Source organism: Vombatus ursinus, unplaced genomic scaffold (assembly GCF_900497805.2).
Source record: "Vombatus ursinus unplaced genomic scaffold, bare-nosed wombat genome assembly UNPS02004691.1, whole genome shotgun sequence".
Classification (NCBI taxonomy): Eukaryota; Metazoa; Chordata; class Mammalia; order Diprotodontia; family Vombatidae; genus Vombatus; species Vombatus ursinus.
The window spans coordinates 5,819,638-5,841,502 of record NW_020944469.1 but is presented as its reverse complement, the minus strand read 5'-3'; the positions used below and the strand labels follow the sequence as shown (position 1 = coordinate 5,841,502).

At 39.9% G+C, this 21,865-nt stretch overlaps 1 protein-coding gene across 1 annotated transcript in view; it reads right to left on the bottom strand.

Moving 5' to 3' along the window:
* The window catches only part of LOC114026284 (connector enhancer of kinase suppressor of ras 2-like), a 560,345-nt gene that overhangs the window by 262,584 nt on the left and 275,896 nt on the right, over window positions 1–21,865 (bottom strand). Inside the window, exon 7 of the mRNA XM_027839961.1 lies at window positions 10,807–10,926. Within this exon, the coding sequence (XP_027695762.1) occupies window positions 10,807–10,926 (120 nt within the window). The remainder of the gene's footprint in view (window positions 1–10,806; window positions 10,927–21,865) is intronic.

Below are 21,865 nucleotides of genomic sequence, written 5' to 3'. Positions count from 1 at the left end.
AACCCACTTAACTCAAATACATTTTTTTAAAAAGAAAGAAAGAAAAGAAGCTCTATTTTATAGACACACATGAAGAAGAAAAAGAATGTTTGTATTTTTCTCCTGTCAGTTGGATATACATTTAAAATCTAAATAAATCATCTAAATTCCTCACAATTTTCCTTGCAAAGATAAGAAGGTTTGAGCTGGCTAACTGTAATCCATACTCTAACCCGTTACACTCCCTTACTGGTGGTTTGCATCAGCCACTGAGGAGGGAACCCCCACCCCCCATGGCCTCTACCCCAAGGCCAGCCATTGGCAGCCCTGCCAAAGTCAGGATTTGCAAAGCATCTGTTGAAAGTTGATTTCGTGGAAAATTACATGTTTTCAGCCAAAGGGAACGTCTGTTTGGGGCTCAGCTGCCTAAGTGTTTCTGCTTCTGATCAGGGCCATTTCTGAACAGTTAATTCCAGGGGACAGAAATTCAAGTTTGTTCTTTTTTTATTAGAACTGCCGAATCAAACTAGATGGCTTGTCTTGGTCAAGAGCTACCCTGAGTATCTAATTGAGTCAGCTCGGTATCCCAAAATTAGACACCTCCCTCTTCCTATCCCCCACCCCCAGCCATCTGAAGAAGTCAACAGAGTAGGTAGCTGCCTCTATTTTTACTAATGTGACAACATATATAGCTATATTTCCACAGAAGTAATTAGAGGGTCCCATAAGGGTGTGTAGTTAATGCTGTCTGGAACAAAACCAAGCGAAACTGACCTGGACAGGCTTTTAGTGCACCAACCTCAAGAGTACAGAGCATCCTATGTTAAGTGTGAGCTATTGTAAGAACAACTTCAGAAACTGCCAATTTCACACAGCTCCCAGGGAGTCAGTCACATCTGCCTCACCTGGTCTAGCTCCTATGGGGAACTTCTCAGGGTCATTGTTTGGAAGGTTGTGACAGGAAGGTACAAGAAGAACACACAGCAAGCCCAGTGCCTTTGATAATTACTTGATTCCTCTCCAGAGCTAGGGCATGGGTAGACAGACAAAACAGCAACCGCATGATGCCAAGCCTCTCTTCCTTGAACAGAGAATAAAATGCCAAGTGATGGGACAATTTGGGGACAGGCTGTTATTCACTAGAGAGACACTTTTTTTTCACTTAAAAATAAATATTATTTGAACCCTAGTTTCTAACAATGATAACAAAAAGCTTATACTTCCATAGCGCTTTAAGGCAACTTGGAGTCAGTGTGGTGTAGGGGATAGAAAGCTGGCCTCCAAGCCAGGAAGTACCATCTGTACTATCTTATTGGCTCTGTGACTTAACCTCACAGTGCTCTGACCAGACATGTTAAGGCCAACAGGCTGCATGCAGACCATAACACTTCTTAATGTGGCCGGAACTAGATGAAAAGGTAGTTTCTATCAGATTTTAATGTGTTGATGTATTAATAAAAAAGAAATATATAGAAGTGTGGTTTTTAAGTCAATATGAGGCCCACAGAGATACTTAGGTGCAGTATAGTGGGCCCCATTTCTATTTGAGTTTGATACCACTGGGCTAGACAACTGTCTGAGGCCCAAAGGGCAGAGAAGGTGCTGACCTGTATTAGGAAAAGGAAAATCTTCACCTGGGACTTTCTTAGAGCAATGAAATCTGAGCTCTGGTCCCTATCTCGTGAAGCCTTCTGCATATTTGGCACAACTTGCTGAGCTAGAGAGAACATACACTCTCATTGTCTTTAAAGATAAGGAAGCTGATACTAGACAGTTTAAGTGACTTGCCCAAGTTTACACAGCTAATAAGCCAGAATTAAAATCCAATCTTCTGACTCCGAGTTCCATATTCTTTTCCATGTACCATGCTACTATCAGAGTCACCTTGTTTTGTATCTTTCAGTATCTTTGTAATCACTCACAGAAGGAACTAAATTATACATATTTTTAAAATATCTATTTATCGAGAGAGAGAGAGAGAGAGAGAGAGAGATCATAGACAAACACTTTTTAGAAAGGTATTTTTATGAAATAAAAATAGCTAGTGGCCATATAGTATTTCAGGGTTTTTTTTAATTGCAATTCTCTTTTAAATTTCCTCACCCTTAGAAATAATTCAATATTCATTTGCTTTAAAGTAGAAGGCTCCCTAAGTTACTATACTGGATTTTTAGATACTACAAAAATACTGTGTAAATGTTTCACTTGTTGTGACAACTATGACCGTTTCTTTATTACCTAGCTAATGGGGAAAAGCATCAAGACTGCTATTTACTGAAATCCAGCTGGGGTTGGGCCTGCTTTACCCCATTCTCATTCAGGTGGTGATCCCAGGAAATACAAACTGTTTGTAATGTTTGCCTAAACCAAACATTACTTTTATCTGTAAATCCATTGCCAAATTATTGTAATATTGTATATCAGAGCTAACAATTAATGCTTTTATATTATTTGGTGTTCTGAATTAGTCACACAGATAATCAAGATTTGGCCTACCTACTGTTTCCCAGAGTATAAATATCTTTACCATTAGCTGCTCTATCACTGTCACTATCACTTATATATTTATTCACAAGTGTTTTGAAGGGTGACCAAGTGCAAAGGATTTACTCCTCCAGCAGCAGCTACTTCTAGAAGTATTAGCCTGAAAAAGGACCTGAGCATTCTAGATATATTTGAGAAATCGAACCACGATCGTGGAGACAAAAACCTGCCACATGGGAGTTGGTCCCAGAGGTGTTACTCATAGCCAAAAGGTGTTCTTAGAGATGATGTCAATGTGCCCAAATATCAGCCTGGTTGTGAAAGAGGGGTCTGTACTGGAAAGTGACTCAACGTTGGTAGCATATCCCCAAACGATGTTGGAGGGTTTCTTGGGCCACCTGAAGCATTCTGAATAGGACTGATGAGTGTAGTGTGAGTTACAGCCAGAATTCTGGAAGCAGGGTTAAGGACAGGGAAGAGAAGTCACTTACTGATCCCCTTCCGAATGGGTAATAGCCCAGATTCACAGACTATGAGAGCTCCAAGAGACCTAAACCACTCACCCAACAATCATTTTATAGATGGGGAAGTACAGCAACTTGCCCAAAGTCACATAACCAGTAAGCAGCAGCACAGACACTGGAATCTGAGTCTTCTGATACTGTATGCAGGGATCTTTCCACCTCACCATGCTTTCTCCCTAATTTTATGAAACTAAACACTAGGTCTATTGTTATTGTTGTCCTTCATTCTCAAAGAGGATCAAAATGACATCACTGTGTCAGGGTACAGTGGGTCAGACTGTGGCTGATCAGACGGATGTGGGCTTGGAAGGCTCTGCCACAGGTCAGGCACAAATAGTCCATGTGAACATTTGGAGTGGAGATGGCTCTAAATTTGAGCATCTCACATTTCTTTTGAGCTACTTGTATTCTGCTTTGCTCATAGAGCACAGTGTCTTCTTTCATGCAGGCACACCATGCTGGGTGGTCCTGTGCTAGTATCTCCCATGTCTCACAACTGATTCCAAAGTTCTTCAAAGTGACCTTCAGAGTGTCCTCGTACAGTTTCTTCTGACCTCTGTGTGAGAGTGCTTGCCTTGTGTGAGTTCTCCATGAAGTAGTCTTTTAGACAAGTGTATGTTTGGCATTCAAAGAACATGGCTAGCCCATTGGAGTTGCACTCTCTGCAGTACAGGTGCTGGTAGACTTGGTCAGATTTCAAAGGCATAAGACAATGAGTTCAGCACAACGGCTCTGTGGACCTTCAGTTTGGTAGGCAGCCTAATACCTCTTTCCTTCCCACACTTTCTTTTGGAGCCTCCAAAATGCTGAGCTAGCTTTGTCAATACATGCATCAACCTCATCATCTGTGTGGACATCCCTAGAAAGTATACTGACCAGGTAAGTGAACTTTTCTACAGCATTCAAAATTTTCCATTTGCTATAATCAATGGTTCCACATATGGATGATGTGGTGCTGGCTGGTGGAGAACTTCTATTTTCTTAGTGTTAATTGTCAGGGCAAAATTAGCAAAAGCAGCAGAGAATCAATCCATACTCTGTTGCATTTCCACTTCAGAGGCTGCATTTGAGTACACAATCATCTGTAAATGAAAAGTCATGCACCAACTCTACCTCCACTTTAGTCTTGGTTTGTAGCCTTTTCAAGTTAAATAATTTACTGTCAGTATGGTAGCTGACCTGAATTCTATTTTCACCTTCATTGAAGGCGTCTGACAACATTGCTGAAAACATCATGCTAAAAGACATGGGAGCAAGCACATAGCTCTGCTTCACTCCCTTGGTGACTGGGAAATGCAAGAGCACCATCCATTATCCAGAACCTGTGCAAGCATGCCATCATGGAACTGGCATACAATATTGATGAAATTCTCCAGGCAGCCAAATTTCAGGGCAGTTTTCCTTGATGATTTCCTGAAAGATGCTGTCCAGTCTCCTTTTTTTTTTCATCTTGATTTTCTGGTAGATTTTCAGGTAGATATTTTTTAAAATTGTCTTTCCTGGATCTATTTTCCAGGTAAGTTGTTTTACCAATGAGGTATTTTACGTTTTCTTCTATTTTTTCATTCTTATGCTTCTGTTTGACTGATTCTCGCTCTCTCATAGAGTCATTAGCTTCCACTTGCCCAATTCTAATTTTTAACAAATTGTTTTCTTCTATTAGATTTTGTACCTCCTTTTCCATTTGGTCCATTTTATTTTTTAAGGAGTTCTTCTCCTCAGTGAATTTTTGTGTTTCCTTTTCCGTTTGGCCAATTCTGCTTTTTAAGGAGTTGTTTTCTTCAGTGTACTTTTTTTCCAGTTGGACAATTGTTATTTTTAGGGACTTGTTTTATTCAGTGTACTTTTTTTCCAGTTGGCCAACTGTATTTTTTAAGGACTTGTTTTCTACAGTTAATTTTTGTCCTTCCTTTTCCAAGCTATTGACTCTCTCTTGCATACGTCTCATTTCTTTTCCCATTTTTTCTTCTACCTCTCTCATTTGACTTTTAAAATCCTTCTTGAGCTCTTCTAAGAAGGATTTTTGGGCTTTAGATCAGTTCATATTCCCTTTTGAAGTTCCAGATGTGGGTTTGTTGACAATGTTGTCCTCTTCAGAATTTCTGCCCTGATGTTCACTGTCCCCATAATAAGAATCTATGGTACGTTTCTCTTTGCTCATGGTGTTTGCTTATTTCCCAGCCTTTAAAAAAAATTGAGCTCTCCTGCTGGGGAGCAGAGGGCACTGACTCAAGCTTCTTGTGCTGGGAGCCTCAGGCCTGGTCACTGGCTTTGTGTACTGGGGCCTCAGATGCTGGCAGTTGGAGGCTGTAGGGTTCTGACTGCTTACCTGATGTTGGGCTGGAATCAGCAACGTTGGAGTTCTAGGGGTAGGGACAGGGAGTCTGGCCCCTGGAGGATGCCTGCTCACCCGAGCCTTTCACTTTCTTTGGCTCCTTGCACATGGATATTTTGCTGTTGCAGAATGTTTCTCCACCTTGGGCTTCTCCTCTTGGAGTTGTGCTTCTCAGAGTTTTGTTAAGGCACCAGAAGACTTGGCTGCTGGAGAACGCCATGGCACATGGTAGTTTTCCAAGCCAGTTTCCACTGGTTCCCCTGCCCGTACTGAGGCACTTGGGGGTCCTGCTGTTGGTGCTTGCCTGCTCCACCACCTGGGCTTCAGAATCTCCTCCTGGTATGCTGAGGTGGGGCTTTCCACTAGCTTGCTGGGATGTCTTCCGTTCTGTACTGCTCCCCCTCCCCCAGGGCCAGAGGGGCTTTCCCATTAATCCCTCAAGCTTCCTGGGCTACAGGACTGCTATACCCTGTCTTTCTGCTGGTTCAGCTGTTCCAGGGTTTTTCCTGGGACTATATTTTCTGGGCTTTCAGGGGTTAATAAGGGAGGGTGACAGCGACTTCTTACTCTGCCATCTTGGCTCCTGGAAGTGGCACCTGATTTCTTTACTCCACAACATTTCATTCAGGCAACCAAATTTCATCATGATCTTCCACGAACCCTCGAGACTGACATCATTAAAGGCTTTGGTCAGATGGATGAACATTGTGTACAGACTTTTGTTCTGCTCCTGGAGTTTCTTCTGGAGTTGTCAGGCAGCAAGCACCATGTTGACCATTCCTTGTCCCTTTCTGAAACCACACTGGCTCTTGGGTAGAAGACCATCTTCCAGGTAAGCATCAGCTGATTAAGGAGGACTCTGGCAAGAATCTTGCTGGCAATGACTAAGAGAGAGATTTTCCCCACCCTTATTCCAGTGATTGTCACTTGTTTCCCTTTCCTTCATAGAGATGGAAAATGGAGGCATCCTTAATCTCCTGGGGGATAACCTCCTTTTGCCATATAACCCAGAAGATTTTAGTCAGCTTTTGTATGAGAAGTGGATCCCCTGCCTTGTAGATCTCTGCTGGAATGGAATCAGCATCAGGTGCTTTGCCATATGAGAGGAGCCTCTTTTTCAATTGGAAGTTCAGCTAGAAAGTGATTGGCTTCAACCTGAGCTATATAGTCAATGGCTTCAGCATTAGTTGATGATGGTCTGTTGAGAACACTATGGAAGTGTTTAGCTGATCTCTCCAGGATCATGCCCTTGACACTAATCAATGTGGCTCCATCAGCACTGAGTAGTTGAGATGTACCAAAGGTCTTTGGCCCATAAATAGCCTTCGGGACATCACAGAAATGCTTTGGATTGTTACTATCAGCATAAAACTGATTCCCATCTGCCTTCTTACTGAGCCAAGAATCCTGCATCTTTCCAAACTTCACTTACACTTTACTTTCTATGGAGTTAAATGCTGCCTTCTTAGAGATGTTCTGCTGGTAAACCTTGTGGAGTTCTAGTTTTTTATTTAGTAGTTTTTAAATTTCCCCATCATTTTCATCAAACCAATCCTGATGTCTATGAGTTTTCTGGACCAGATGGGCAAACGCAGTGTTGTACATCAAATCTCTGAAAGCTACCCATTCCTTTTCTGCTCCACTGTTGCCAACTGTGGCTTGGCTCAGCTTTCCCTCCAAGTCAGCAACAAACTGTTCATGCAGGGAGAAGCATTCTAATCTGTTGAAGTTGAATCTTCTGAAGTTAAATCTTCTGTCTGGCCTTGGGGCTGTCACTTTCTTTGAATGTAAATGTTTAGCTTGGAAAGGCTAAGTCTATGATTGGTCCGGCACTCTGCACCACACATCACCTTCGTCACTCTCACATCCTGTCTGTCTCTTCTCTTTATGATCATATAGCCTATTAAATGTCAGTGCTTGCTGTGAGGGTATATCCATGAAGTTTTATTGCATTTAGGTAAATGGAAGACAGTGCTGGTGATGAAGTCATAAAACACACAAGTCTTCAGTAGTAAGTGACCATTGTTGCTTCTTACTCTGTTCCTCCCAAAGACTCCCTGCCATATCTGATAATCTATGCCTACTCTGGTATTGAAGTCACTCAGAATTATAAGTTCGTCCTTTTTTGACACATTGATGACAAGGGTCTCCAGGTCTTCATAAAATTTTTCTTTGACCTCATCAGGGTTCATCATGGTGGGAGCATAGGCACTAATGATGGTGGTGTGGCACTTTGCTGCAAGTAGCCCCAATCATTTGAATGAAGGCATTCATTTGGGAAGCATACAAGATTGTTGACTAGATTAGATTTTATTGCGAAACCTATGCCAGCTTCATGGTACTCTTCATCATGGTGGCTACTCCAGAAAAACATGTATGTATCCAACCCCAACTTCAGTAAGCTGGCCTTCAATTGCCAACCTTGTTTGACTCAGGGCTGCTATTTGGATATGGTACCTGCTGACTTCTCTCACAACAAGATCTGTTCATCTTTCAGGCTTACGGATTTCATGTTCTCCATAAGTGTGTGTACATTCCATGTACCAGTGGTGAGCAGAATCATCTTTGCAAAAGGTTTTGTACACGTGTTTTGACCACAGGGTTGGACGCTTGCCTGTTGCGGTAAGCAGGCCAGGGTGAGGTGAAGCAGACAATTTTTAGGGTACCTTTTCTAGTTCTTTCTTTGTGCCAGGAGGTCAGCAGTATGGTCTTTAAAAAGGCTGCTCAGACACACAAGGGGCTGATGAATCCCACTGCTGTTTTAGTCCAGCAAGAAGATGACTCTATGGTCTGGGCCACCTGTGTGCAGGATTGTGATTAGAGTTCCTAGTGTATCCACATCTGTTGCTGTTACTAGCCCATTGCCACAGGACTTCAAGGTAGATAAAATAGTAAAATTGTAACATAGTAAAATGAAAAGATAGTAAAATAGTTGAATAGTAAAATAATAGAATAATGAAATAGTAAAATGGTATGGGTGATATCTTTTGACTCATGTGTAAATTGGATTTAAGTGAGACAGAGTTGCATGAAATTGTCAGCCTCATTCTCTCTTCTAGAATCGTCAGAGTCCAGTGGCAAGACGAAAGTTAAGATGACTGGTGATGGCTCAGGATGGAGTGGATGCCCTGGCTTCTTCGAGGTCAGACTAAGCTGTAAGTGCTCCACTGCCTTCATAGCCCACTGGAACAAAAGTGTTCACATTCCTCTATTAGGCCAGGAAAGTCTTCACATGCTTGGGGTAGATATCTCTCTAATTAACCAACAGGTTTGAGGCCCATCAGTTACCTCAGTTGGTTACTGCAGGAAGTGGCTAATGCTTCCCTTGACAGAGCTCTCCTCTCTAGCACTTTTATTTCTTTTCTTCTATGCAACCAGTTATTTAGAAGACTTTGCTACTAGTGTTCTTTGTCTAAGCACTATGGGGGAATTATATTGCACTCAAAGTTTTACAAAACGTTTTGCTCACAGCAACCCCGCAAGGTAGATAATTTATTGTTATATCCATGTAACTGAGGCACAGAGTGTTCAGGATCACTCGGGTAGTAAATGCAATAGAATCTAAGTCTCCTCCAATTCCATGCAACAATCTCACTACTTGACCATGCTGCATCTTTCAAACCAATGAAGCAAAATGACTTTGGAATGGACACAAGCCTCAGTTATTGCTTCCTTTCCAGCCAGTACTGGCTTTGTATATCTGATTTTCTACCAATAGAAACTGTGCCCAAATCTCTAAAACTGAGATTAGCTTGGGATTCTTATTGTTTATTGCCTTTAAAAGATACCTTAACTACAGTACATATCATAATATCATTTTAGCATGTACTTTAGAGTTTAATGATATCACCCACACAGTTCAGCCATAAGTTGACAAGTCTTTAAAAGGCTTATCCATTTCTTTACACCATTAACAGCATCTCAGCCCAAATAAGTTGCTATAAAAAGTTCTAACCTCTGCAGCTCATCAGACCATTACACTGCAATGAAACACTCCACATGATTTTATTATTTCCATTATATGTATATATGACAATATGAGAAGATTAGAGCAATAGAAGAAAATGATTCTAAGAAAACACATATAGAAATTAACAAGTGATATACTGTATCTGCCTTTCTGTTGGCTATAGAAAGAGCTATTTTAAGAAATCACCTGAAGTTCACAGAAATGCAAATATAATTAGAGAATCATGGAACTATTGGGCAGGAAGGGACATTGCAGATCATCTCTGGTCATTAATCATTTATAGGGGCAGCTAGGTGGCGCAGTGGATAGAGCCCTGGCCCTGAATTCAGGAGGACCTGAGTTCAAATCCAGCCTCAGACACATAACACTTACTAGCTGTGTGACCCTGGGCAAGTCACTTAACCCCATTGTCTAGCCAAAAGAAAGAAAGAAAGAAAGAAAGAAAGAAAAAAAAGAATCATTTATTTTTACCTCAATCGTCATTATAGGATATATTATCACCTACTCCAAACCAATTCACACAAAAATGAAAATCTCTCTTGTACTGAAGAAAACTAGCTAAGCAAAAGCAACTGATACAGTGACCATATCTAATGACATATATAATCATTAAGCCCCTGTACTCCTCTGCTGCTCTGATAAGAAAAGGAAGATATATCTTGTTATCTGTTCTCCAGGACCAAGGTTGGCTATTATAATTGTTTTTTTAAAATTCATTTTTGTTTTATTTTCATGTCTGAATTCTCTCCTTCCCAGCTCCATTAAGAAAGGAAGAAAAACAAAACCCATTGCAAACATGTATAGTTAAAAAAGATAAATTTACATATTGGCCATGTCCAAAAAAGCCTCAATCTGCACTCTAAGTTAGAGTTAACTAACCCTAACTCTCTCTATGTAGAAGTTAATACCACATTTTATCATGAATCTTTTGGAATTATGGCTGATCATTGTGTTATTTAGAGTTCCCAAATTTTTCGAAATTATTTGTCTTTACAATATTATTGTCATTGCATAAATTGCTCTCCTGTTTCTATACACTTCACTCTGCATCAGTTCATAAAAGTCTTCCCAAGATTCCCCGAAACCATCTCCTTCACCATTTCTTATAGCACAATAGTATTCTGTCACATTCATATACCATAACTTGTTTAGCCATTCCCCAATTGATGGGTACCAGTACCCCTCTGTTTTCATCTTTACCATCACAAAAAGAGTCACTGTAATATTTTTTGTACATATGGATCATTTTTTTCTTTTTCTTTGATCTCTTTGGGGCACAGACCTAGTAGCAATATCACTGGGTTAAATGGTATATAGAGTTTAATTCCTTTGGGGGCATAATTCCAAATTGCTTTCCAGAATGGCTGGACCAGTTCACAGCTTATTGTAATTATTCAGAGTTCAGTTTCCTTTTTATGTTAACTTACCATTATGTTATACCTTCAAATAAGAAGGAAAAGAAAAAGAGCCCACTTCCATGCTTGTCTCTTTCCATGCTTTGTAAATTTACTTACCAGCCCCTCACTGATTGCCGTGTTGTTGATGTAGACAACTTCTAAGTGTCCAGAGTGAGGTGACAGAGTATCAGAAGACAGAGAAATTATAGCCTCGCAGATTCCAGTCAAACTTTTGCACTAGGATAAAGAGAAAAAAAAACAATAACAGAAAGATATGTGAGTAATCACATTAAAGTTATAAATGCAACATGACTAAAGGTCTAGCTTATATACGATAATAACGTGATCCTCAAGTGAATTGTCTCCCTACCATAGTGGATTAACTGGCAACTCAGCTTTCTTTATTCATTTAAATCTGTGTTCTTTTTCTACCCCAAACAAACCTGCCTGTAATACTTAATTTCACTAGCTATACTACGGTACGGGATAGAATCCAATAAAGATTAGGGAGAGAGACTATTTTACTTGCTCGTTGGATGCCAGATGTATTCTTTCTGGCAATGAGGAAGAAAAAATGACAGGTTGAATTATGTGGGTAAGGCACAAAAATTATGTCTGTAAGTGTAAAGACTTCCCTGGATTCAATTTCCTAGGCCCCTCTGTCCTGTGGTGGGCAGGTGCAGTTGGATGGGCAGAGGTTAAGCATAAGTAGCTCTAGTAATATACATAGATCTACTTATACTAACTGCAAACATCTATTTACAATGGCTTCATTTCCAAAGCACTTCAGGTAGAGATTTACCTTTACTCCTTCCTTTTTCCTCTCCCTTCAGGGACAAGGCTGTCATTTCTTTAAATCACAATGAATTATGGCAAAGTACCTAAGGGAAATTCCTACAGCACGGATTTTTAAAAGCACAATTAATTCTAACATCCTATTTGAAACAATATGTAAAATTTTATTCGGAAAAGTCAGTATCTGAAGTTATTAGAGCAAAAGGAAAAAGAAAATAGGTCTAAATAATGGTCCGCTGAACTAGCCTACGGCTATTCAGAACTTTGAAGGACAGGGGCCATATCTTCTGTCTCTTTGGATAGCCAGCATTATTCAAAGAGCTTTGCGCAGAGTAGGAGCTCATTTAATGTTTGTTGTTGAGGATCACACAAAGCTAATTATTGGATGTTTTCACAACATAGGCAAGATTCAATCTCATGTTGGCTTTAGGCAAAAATATAGCTGGAAAATAATCAGGGCTTTCAATTATTTAAGGACAGTAGAGTTGATGTCATTTGTGACTTGGCTTCCATATTCATGTTAGTATCAAATATCATTGCTATGCTACCATTTAGGCAAGTGTGGGTTTAAATAGGAGTAATTGCTATGGAAAATTATACATATATGCATAAGTTGATTGTTTTCTTTAGGTAGACTCATAGAATTTTTGAGCCAGAAGGCACTCTAGAGATTATCTATTCTAATTTCTTCATTTTATTTTCAAATTTTTCTCTTTTTAATGAACTTAATCATTAATAAACAGAAAACTTCAATACACAGAACAATAAAGAAAAAGAGGATTGTATGTGAGACTGTGAAATTTGGTTAAATAAATGTTTTATGAAAGCTTCTATTAAATTTAATATGCTAGAAGCAAAATTACTCTGTGACCCCTTCTGAACTTTTGTTTTCTTCTTTTCTTCTTTTGTTTTTTGGTTTATCAAAACCATTTTCTTCGTTTCTTTTTCTTTCTTTTTTGCATCTCTTATTGCTTCCTACTCAGTCATCCTCCCTTGTAACAAATACATATAGTCAAATGTAACAAATCAGCATATTGGCTGTACTGAAAATATATGTCTCATCCTGTACCTCAAGTCCATCATTTCTCTGCCAAGAGGAAAGAGGCATGCTTTCTCATCAGTCTTCTGACAATTCTCTTATTTTACAGAGGAGGAAACAGATTTTTATGGGGTAGAAGTAGCTTGTCCAAGGTCATGCTGGTCATTAATGGTGTAGCCCAAGCTAGAGTCCATACTCCTTGATTCTCAGCCCAATGCACTTTCCATTACATTATCAGCATCAGAGTTCACACATGTAAAATATGGGGCTAGAACTAAGAATCTTTAAGGTCCTTCCAGCTCTATAATTTTCGATGCTATGTTATAAAATACTGATAAAACTAGACAGTTTACCTGCTTGCAGAGTGATAGAAAACTGGTGTTAGTTGGAACACTTTACCTTACCTTACAAGATGGTCATGGGAATTGTCTCTTCTGAAGTATTTCCTAGTGAAAATGGCCAAGGTATGGCTTTATTTGGGAAATGAAGTCCTCAAACCTTCCAAGTACAGGAAGGGCTGTTGGTAGCTTCTAGGAATTAGCTCATGCAATAAAGGGTGTTGGTTTTCTCTCCCATGTGCTCCCTCCTCTAGCCTTCACCTCTCTCCTAGTGTTTAAAGGCTTTTGGTGTAAGATATGTTCAAGCACGCTGAAATATCCCAGAAATAAACTAAGATGTCTGAGGCAAGAGGCAGCCTACTCTTCCCTTCCTCTCCTCACCAGCATCTCCTATCCTGATAGTGACCTGTTGGTAGACAGGTCTATAAAGGCAGAATTTGCTGTTGAGAACAGAGAGGAAGCTACCACTAGGCAAGATTCTAAACCCAAAGCACTACTACCTCTTCAGATAAATACAATCACTTCTCAGATTTTTCCTGGTGCTGAGTTAAAATTGACTGGGGCTTTTTTTTTATCGAATTATTCTATCTAGTCACTGTTTTATTTGAAATTTTTATCAGATTTTTCTCTTTTTCCTTGGTCAGCATTTTCTCTCTAGAAAGCCAACTAGAAGTACAAAAAGGAACGAATTTCTATTGTTTTCAAAAAATAAATGTTCGTCAGTTTTATTCTCTTTTGTTTAGTCATTTTTAGTCATATCCAATTCTTCATGACCCATTTGGGGTTTTCTTGGCAAAGATCCTGGAGTCGTTTGCCATTTCTTCCTCCAGCTCATTCTACAGGTGAGGAAACTGAGGTAAACAGGGTAAAATGACTTGCCCAGGGTCACATAGCTAGTAAGTGACTGAGGTCAGATTTGAACTCAGGAAGATGAATCTTCCTGACTCCAGGCCTGGTACTCTATACATTGTACCACCTAGCTGCCCACTTTGTGCCCCTTTGGGAATTGTAATTGATAATAAAAGTGACAAGGCAATGGACTGAAGTCGTAAGAAGTACCGTTCCTTAAGGATGCCAAAGAGGATGTTGTCAAAAATGTAATCTGTCACATTGGAACTCCAAAAGAGCAACAGAGTGGGAGACAGCAAAGAGCTACCATGCCTTGTGCTATCCTTAGCAGAACTCTGTCAGCATCTGTTTCAGCAATGATGGCATCTTTGGGATAACAATAGGGGAAAAAAAAAAGAAAAAAAAAACAAAAAGGAAAGAAAAAGCTTTTTATCATTTTTCTGGCAATTCTGTCATCTCCAAATGGCTCAGTCTTTCTCTGGAACCACTACAAGCCAAACAATTTGAGACATTCTCCAGCTGGATCCTCTACAATGACACAAATGCCTCTCTGAATGTGTCCCGTATTTCACTTTAGGCTTATTCTTCAACAAGCCATAATTCATACCATTAGCTAAGCTAAGTAGTCACTAGCATTGATTTTAAAGCATGACCTATGTTGTGCTGGTGTGAGTGATGTGAGTAATGAAATCAAAAAGGCATCAAAATGGCTGGAATTTGACATTGATGTGCCAATCTCGTCTTCTTTTCATTTGGAGGATAGGTAACTTTACATTCACGTTTCTCCCCACTCTGTTTCACAGGAGTGAAGCTAGAGAATTAGTGAGAGTCAAAGGGGAAGCAACATGATAAGAAAACAAGTGGCCAACAAGAAACCTTGACTTCATTGTCTTTGGAGCCTCTTTATTTTATATATATATATGTATTTTTTTACTTGTGAAGTTGACAGGTGGGAACATGAGGATAGTCCTGTAGACAGAACTATCTGTAGGACATGATTTGGCTAAATAGCTATATGAACCCTCGTGCTCCTGTCCCTTAGAAATATCTTGTGTTAAAGAAACCGCCAAGCTGGTGGATCTCGATTCCCTTAGATACTACTCTAACATTTCTGCATATCTCTGGTTTTCATTACACTCATTCATCTAACCACTTAAGAACTTGCTCTTCTATTATTAGAAAAATGAATCATTTCATTAGGATTAGCCACCACCCACTCCCCCAACTAGCTTTCTAAATTAAGAATCCATGTGAAATTTAAGCGTCATAGTGTTGTGAATTGGCAAATTGGCCATCAGGTTGGTCCTCGAGCTATCTAAGTTCTACCAGAGCTACACCGAATGATCCTGAGTGGGTCACCCTACTTCTCAGAGGCAATGAGACCAGCTATAAGGCAGGGATGGATAACATCTGCCTTGAAATCCCTTTAAATGTTGTAGATGCCTTGTTTTAGACCCTGTATTCAGCATTTTACAGAATGTAGGAAAGGTCTAAGATACTGCAGCCAAACAACTTGGTCATTCTTACTGTGTGTTTCCCCAGCTGCTTTTATCCACTAGAAAAAAGGCACAATCAGTCTAGGGGAATGGGAACTACCACCAAAGACAACAGGAACAGCTGATTTTTAATTCCTGGCTTAGAGCTCTCTTATTTTATTTAAGCAGCATTTGGTCATTGATAAGCAAATAATGGAATGGCACTGTTCTAAACATGAGTTGACTTCATAAGGAAGCAGAGTCTTAGATGTGTCAAGACCCCTGAAATGAGACATCTAATCCCACCATCTGCACAATCACACCAAAAGCTAAAGGTAATCCAGGTAGATTTTTGGAGTTTGGTTTGAAAATGCAAATCAATATTCTATGCAGTCTCTCATTTTTACCTAGAGAAGTTCTTATCACCTCTTTTTGCGATGAAGGTCTTCTGAAAGTCACCACAAGTAAGTGCTGATCTTAATTGATATTATAGCTATTTGTAAGGCTTATCTTCCCTACTAGACTGTGAGCTTCCTGAGGGCAGGGATCATAGCTTATTCATCTTGGTATCTCCTTAATCATGTAATATCATGAGCTCTTAATAAAACATTAATTCATTTTCAATATAGTGATGAATCCTTCACCGGGGAAGGGGAACACTCTCTTTAGGATCATTTAAACTTATATCCTGACAGGAGCAGCTAGGTTGCACAGCGGATTGAGTGCTGGGCCCGGAGTCAGGAAGACCTGAATTCAGAACTGGCCATAGACACTTACTAGCTGGGTGACCCTGGGCAAGTCACTTCACCCTGTTTGCCTCAGTTTCCTCATCTGTAAAGATGACCTGGAGAAGGAAATGGCAAACCACTCTAGTATCTTTGCCAACAAAACCCCAAATGGGGTCACAAAGAGTCAGACGTGAAAAACAACTGAACAAAAACTTATAAGCTAAAACTTTCCTATTGACAGAAAAGCCAGTGTTCAACATAATATATACCCTTCTGCAAACATTTGTGTGCTCTGACACACAACTCAAAGAGGGAAGGATTGTTTGATATAGTTAAGACCTTCGAATAACTCAACTTACTCTAAATACTGATGCTGTTTTACACCTTTTAAAAATTTATTTTTTAATTCAGAAGACAACGCAGAAGATATTCACAAGGTAAATGCATAGGAAGACAAACAAATGCTCTACTCCAAAGCTAGCTGATACTGATAAGCCATTTACATTATGTAAGTACCAAATAACAAGTGAAAAATCCCTGGCCAAATTCCGTACCACACTCTGCATGGCTAGAACAAATCCACTGCTATTCTATATGGTACATCAACATTCTTGAGACTTCCTGGTTCACATCATATACTAATAAAGAAAGGATATATATTTTAATTTGGTAAATCCTTAAATGGCAAACCTTTCCACTATGAAAATCAAAATCATTCCCTTTATGAAACCGCCAGGCAAACTAGCCTCGACAATGAACTTCTCTTTCCCATGTTGCATTTCTAATCATGTTTCTTGTTCATTATTTTATATGTGATAAAGCTCTACCAGAACCCATAGCCATGTTTTTTATTAAAACATAAAAACTAGATAGCATCCATAGGCATAGAAAGGCAGCAGGGAGTAACGGCTAGAAGGCCAGCCCTTGTATTAGGAAGACCTATCTCTGAAACATAGCTGGGCAACCTGGAGGAAATCACTTGCCTTCCTAGCCAGTCACCAAGCTTTTATTAAGCACTTATTATGTGCCAGGCACTGGGCTAAGTGCTGGGGATACAGATCTCTAGGACCAGAAGCTACAAAGGAGTTATCAATGTACATGGGTAAAAGGAGTTTCCATACCGGGAGTTCCCCAAATCCATGAAATCCGAAGTTCAAGTTTAAAAACTATATAGTATTGTTACTCTAAGTATTACCACAAAGTGGAACTTCCAAAACTGTGTGGAGTGTAGCCCACATCCCAGAATTGAAAAGGGTTTTAAGGGTCATCACACCCAACCAGTACATGACCAAGAAATCTCTCTATAACCTACCCAACAATTCAATAATTCAACCATTATATGAAGACCTCCTGTGAGGAGGAATTCACTACCTCCACAGGCAACCCATTCCACTTAGGGGCATCTCTAATTTTCAGGACATTTTCTTCATATTAAGCCTGGATACTGAATCTGTTAATAGGAAAAGTTTGTCCTCACCTTTTTTCTCCTCTATTTGGATGGGTGCTTTTAATTCATTTCATAATAACATATATCCCAAACTAGGAACCTTGACTTAGTCTATATAACATATTTGGCTGTCCACCACTAATGAGTCAATAAAGGCGGTATTCCTTCATTGCTATGTATTTGTACAAAGACCTCAGTTTTATTCCAATCCAGATACTGCTTTAATGAGTTATAATAGACCATGTTTCTCAAATTTCTCTTCAGAAAGAACATGCTTTGTAGTATATTTCTTTGGCTTTCCTTCTTGGGAAGCTATTTTTGACCAAGTATCGTAGAAACAATATATAATTTAAAGGCAATAGCGGTATTTGTACAACATTAAGATAAAAGGGTCAGCATAACCTACATGGAAAGCTTCTTTCTTTTTCACGTGTCACAGTAATTGCCAAGTACACTTTTTCTGAAATAGCAGGGTCACTGAGCTAGACTTCTAAACATGGAGGGGAGCGGGGGTAAGAAATACATTTTCAAATAGCTGAAGCAGAAAACAAGTTTGCCAAGTATGAGTCTGGGCTCATCATTGGGAATAATGTTCTTGAGTAGTCTGGAAACAGCCCCCACCCTAATTCTGACATTCAAGGACATGGCAGATGCCAAGTGACATGGGTCTAGTTCTGGCCACTTGTCCATGTTGCCTATTCAGGTGAATGGTCCTGTAAAAAAAAGCCCACTGGCTGCTGGGAATGCTACAGGAAGCATCTTCTGACTAAACTCATCCATCACATGTATATGAACACATCTGGGCAAAATACCTAATGGAGATTCCTTTTTTTTTTACCCTCCCAGAAGCTCTACTTGTCAGTGCTCTGTTTAATATGTGTTTCCAGCTTTTTTCTAAAAATACCAATTCTATAGAGTGTTTCAAGTGTATTCTACATGGGCACAACCAAACTCTTGTTTTACTGGGTTTCAAGTAATCTACACAATCTAGTTATTTGACACTTTTAGTTTACTCAATATTTCTTCTTGTTATTTTGTTCAATTTTCCCAAGGTGCCCAGGGTTTTTAGTCTCATGAACAATAAGACAGTCAAAACAAATCAGCTGAGAGAATGCCAATCAGAGGGGGCCAAAGCAGTATTTTCTCTTTATATTTGTCTCAGCCAAATTCTGTAGTGGAGAGAGGAATTTTTATTAAGGTCCTTGACAAATAACCAGCACAGACTCTGTTATGCCACATAAAAGGACTCTAACCAAAAACTATCCCCATGATCTCCTCCCCTTATTTCAAACTCAGGAGTATCTCGATTCTCTCATAACAACTGTGAGATATGGCCAAAAAAAAAAGAATCTTGGGGAGCGGAAGAAGTGCAGACTGTACTAGACCAGTAATTCCCTTCTGAGACTCACAAGTTGTTTGTTTTGGTTTTGTTGTTTATAAGGCCAAAGGGAGCTACATTAGCATTTAAAAATAGTAAGCATTTATGAGAAAAGTACAGGTAACACTATTAGTGATAAGCCAATCCAAATACTTGAAAGGGAGAGATTGATTCTATTTGGATGAATCCAAGTTCTTTTTCTCCTCAGTAAAGACTTAGTTCGAGCCAAAGAGAGATATCAAGGTCTGGTTCCAAAGTCAGCGCTGGTTCCCTTGGGGTGGCAGACATAGAGAGATACCACTATTATCAGTCACTATCGGCTTCCCCTCTGACCTTCATATGGGTCAGACTTTAGTGAGTGTGGCCCAAACATTCAATGAGTCTGACTATGGGCAGGTTGTTAGGCAACATGGAAGGGCAAAGCCAAGAAGAGTGCCCCCTCTGACTTCCCCTAAGAGACCCTGAAACATCTTGGACAGTCCTGTAGTTGTGCCCAACCTAATGTGACAAACTTAAACCCCATTATTTCCCATTAAATACAAATTAAAAAGGGTTTTTACTGTGTCTATATTTGTGAAAGTTAACCCTTTGCTTTCACATGATTGGTTATTGTAGGATGTGCTCATTGCATCAGATGAATGTATTCACCAATCCATCTTCCACTTGCTTGCCCAAGTTCATCTTCCTCATCTGTCTGACTGACCATGTCAATACCTACTTAATAAAATCCATTGGCTCCCGATTACCTACAGGATCACATATCAAGTGCTCTGGCATCTGAAGGCCTTCACAACCTGGCCCCTTCCTACCTCCTCTCCAGCTACACTGGCCATCTTGCTGTTCCTCACATGTGACCCACCATTGGCCAGCTCCTTCCTTGCCTTTGCACTTGCTGGCTGTCCTCCATTCCTGGAATGCTCTAGCTCCTTATCCTCTCCTCCTGACTTCTTTAGTTTCCTTCCAGACTCAGTTTAAATCCTACCTTCTTCTGGAAGAAAGCTTTCTTGATCCTCACCACTCACAATAAGAAAAGCACTTTTTCACACCTTAAGCACTATATGTGTATATGCATGTATAAATAAAACAGGTGGTATGATTTAGTGGCTATTTATACCTTGTTCATTATCAACTAATATAATTAAGGAGAAAATTTTAATCAAGACTTCTAATGAACTCTTATACTTAGTATGATTTAGTGGCTGGGGGCCACAATCAGAAAGGTTTCAAGTTCTGCCCTTTATACCTGCTGGCTGCATGACCTGGACAAGTCATTAAATCTCTCAGTGCCTTAGGTGACTCCAAGACTCAAATTTTACAGTAGATTTGCTAATCTACAACAGTGTCAGGAGTTTTCACAAGAGTTCCCAACACAGATGAACTCACAAGATCAGAAAAGTAAAGTAAAGAAGAGAAAAGAAAAGACAAGAAAAGAAAAGGCTCACTTAGAGAACTGTGAGCTACTAGGTAGGCAATGGGGCATAGATGACAGTGAATAGGACTAAGAGTCAGGAGGCCTGGCCTTGAGCCCCAGCTCTCCCACCACCATGTTGTCTGACCTTGGGCAACACACTTCACCACTCTAAGCCTCAGTTTCCTCCTCTATAAAACATAGGGGGTCAGAATAGATATTCTCTAAGATCACATTTAGCTGTAAAAATCTAAGAACTTATTATTTTAAAGGTTTTTTATATTTGCTTTGGTTTTAAAATTTTGTTTTTTAGAAAAGAGATTCTATCTATCTATCTATCTATCTATCTATCTATCCATCTATCTACAGAAAAGCTTTGGAATAAGATCAGGAATTGTAGTTGGACAGCAGTTTGCCTGAAAAAGATCTAGGGGTCTTAATGGACTATTGGTTCAATATGATTCCATAGTGTGATATGGCAGCCATAAAAAGCTAGTGTGAATTTGGGTTGCATTTTTAAAAAGTATAGTTCTCTACTAAGCCACTCAACACATGTACCTCTTCCTCTCCTTCTCCTGCTTTTGAATTTCTCCAGTAGATTTTTCAATCTAATCCCCATTAGAATGTAAGCTCCATGAGGGCAGGAACTACATTTTTTTTTGCTTTTATTTGTATTCCCAGTGCTTAGCACAGGACCTGGCACATAGTAAGTGCTTAATAAATGTTTATTGACTTGACTTCGACTTCCAGAAATAGGGAAGTGCCCTGGTCAGATCACATGCGGGGTATCGTATTCAGTTCTGAGTACCATGGCTAAAGAAGGCCACTGATGAGCTGGAAAGTATCCAGAGGAGGGCAACCAGGATATTGAAAAGGCTTGAGTTCATGTCTTAAGAAGCTCAGTTGAAGGAATTGGGGATGTTGGACCTGGAGAAGAGTGAGGGGGCACATGGTAGATGATTTTCAAGTATTTAAAGGGCTGTGATAGAGAAAAGGGTTTGGCCCCCCTGGGGCAGAACCAGGATTAATGAGCACAAGTTGCAATGAGGCAAATTTGGGCTTGATGCCAGGAAAACCAGAGCTGCCCCGAAGTCAAATGTGCTGACCTGAGAGGGTGTGGGTCCCTTTCTTTGTAGGTCTTCAAACAAATGCTGAACAACTGCTTGTCAGCTCTGTTCTGGAGGTGGGGGGCATGGGGCATTGTTTTGGGGTGAAGGTTGAACTAAGAGGCCACTGAGGTCCCTTCCATCTTTAAATTCTGTGATTCTGTGACTGCTTTCAGGCAATTTTAATACTGGCAAAATGAGGTGGTGATTAGAAACTTGGCTGACAAAGAAATACACACATGCTGTCAGGTTGTTGGGGTTTCCAACCGCTGCCCTTTGCCAGTGCCTTCATTGTTCATTTTCAAGAGTTGCTGCAGCTGAAAATTCATGCCCCTGTCCTCAGTCTTCGAGTGTCGAGCCTCTGGGCACACTTAGCAACATTAGTCTCTAGACAACAAACTTAACGGTGTGTGACGTTCCAATTCAAGCCTTTCCTACTTGTTAATACCTGTCAGAGAGTAACCTCTGCTAGCAAAGCCAGCAGGAATTCCAGCTTACCTCCATACTGCAGTGAAGACCAACTAGAGATAACCAAAACTGAAAGTCAAATATGAGCAGTGGGATTACATAACTAACTTCTTGAACAAGTTCATTTAAAAGAAAATATCACAGT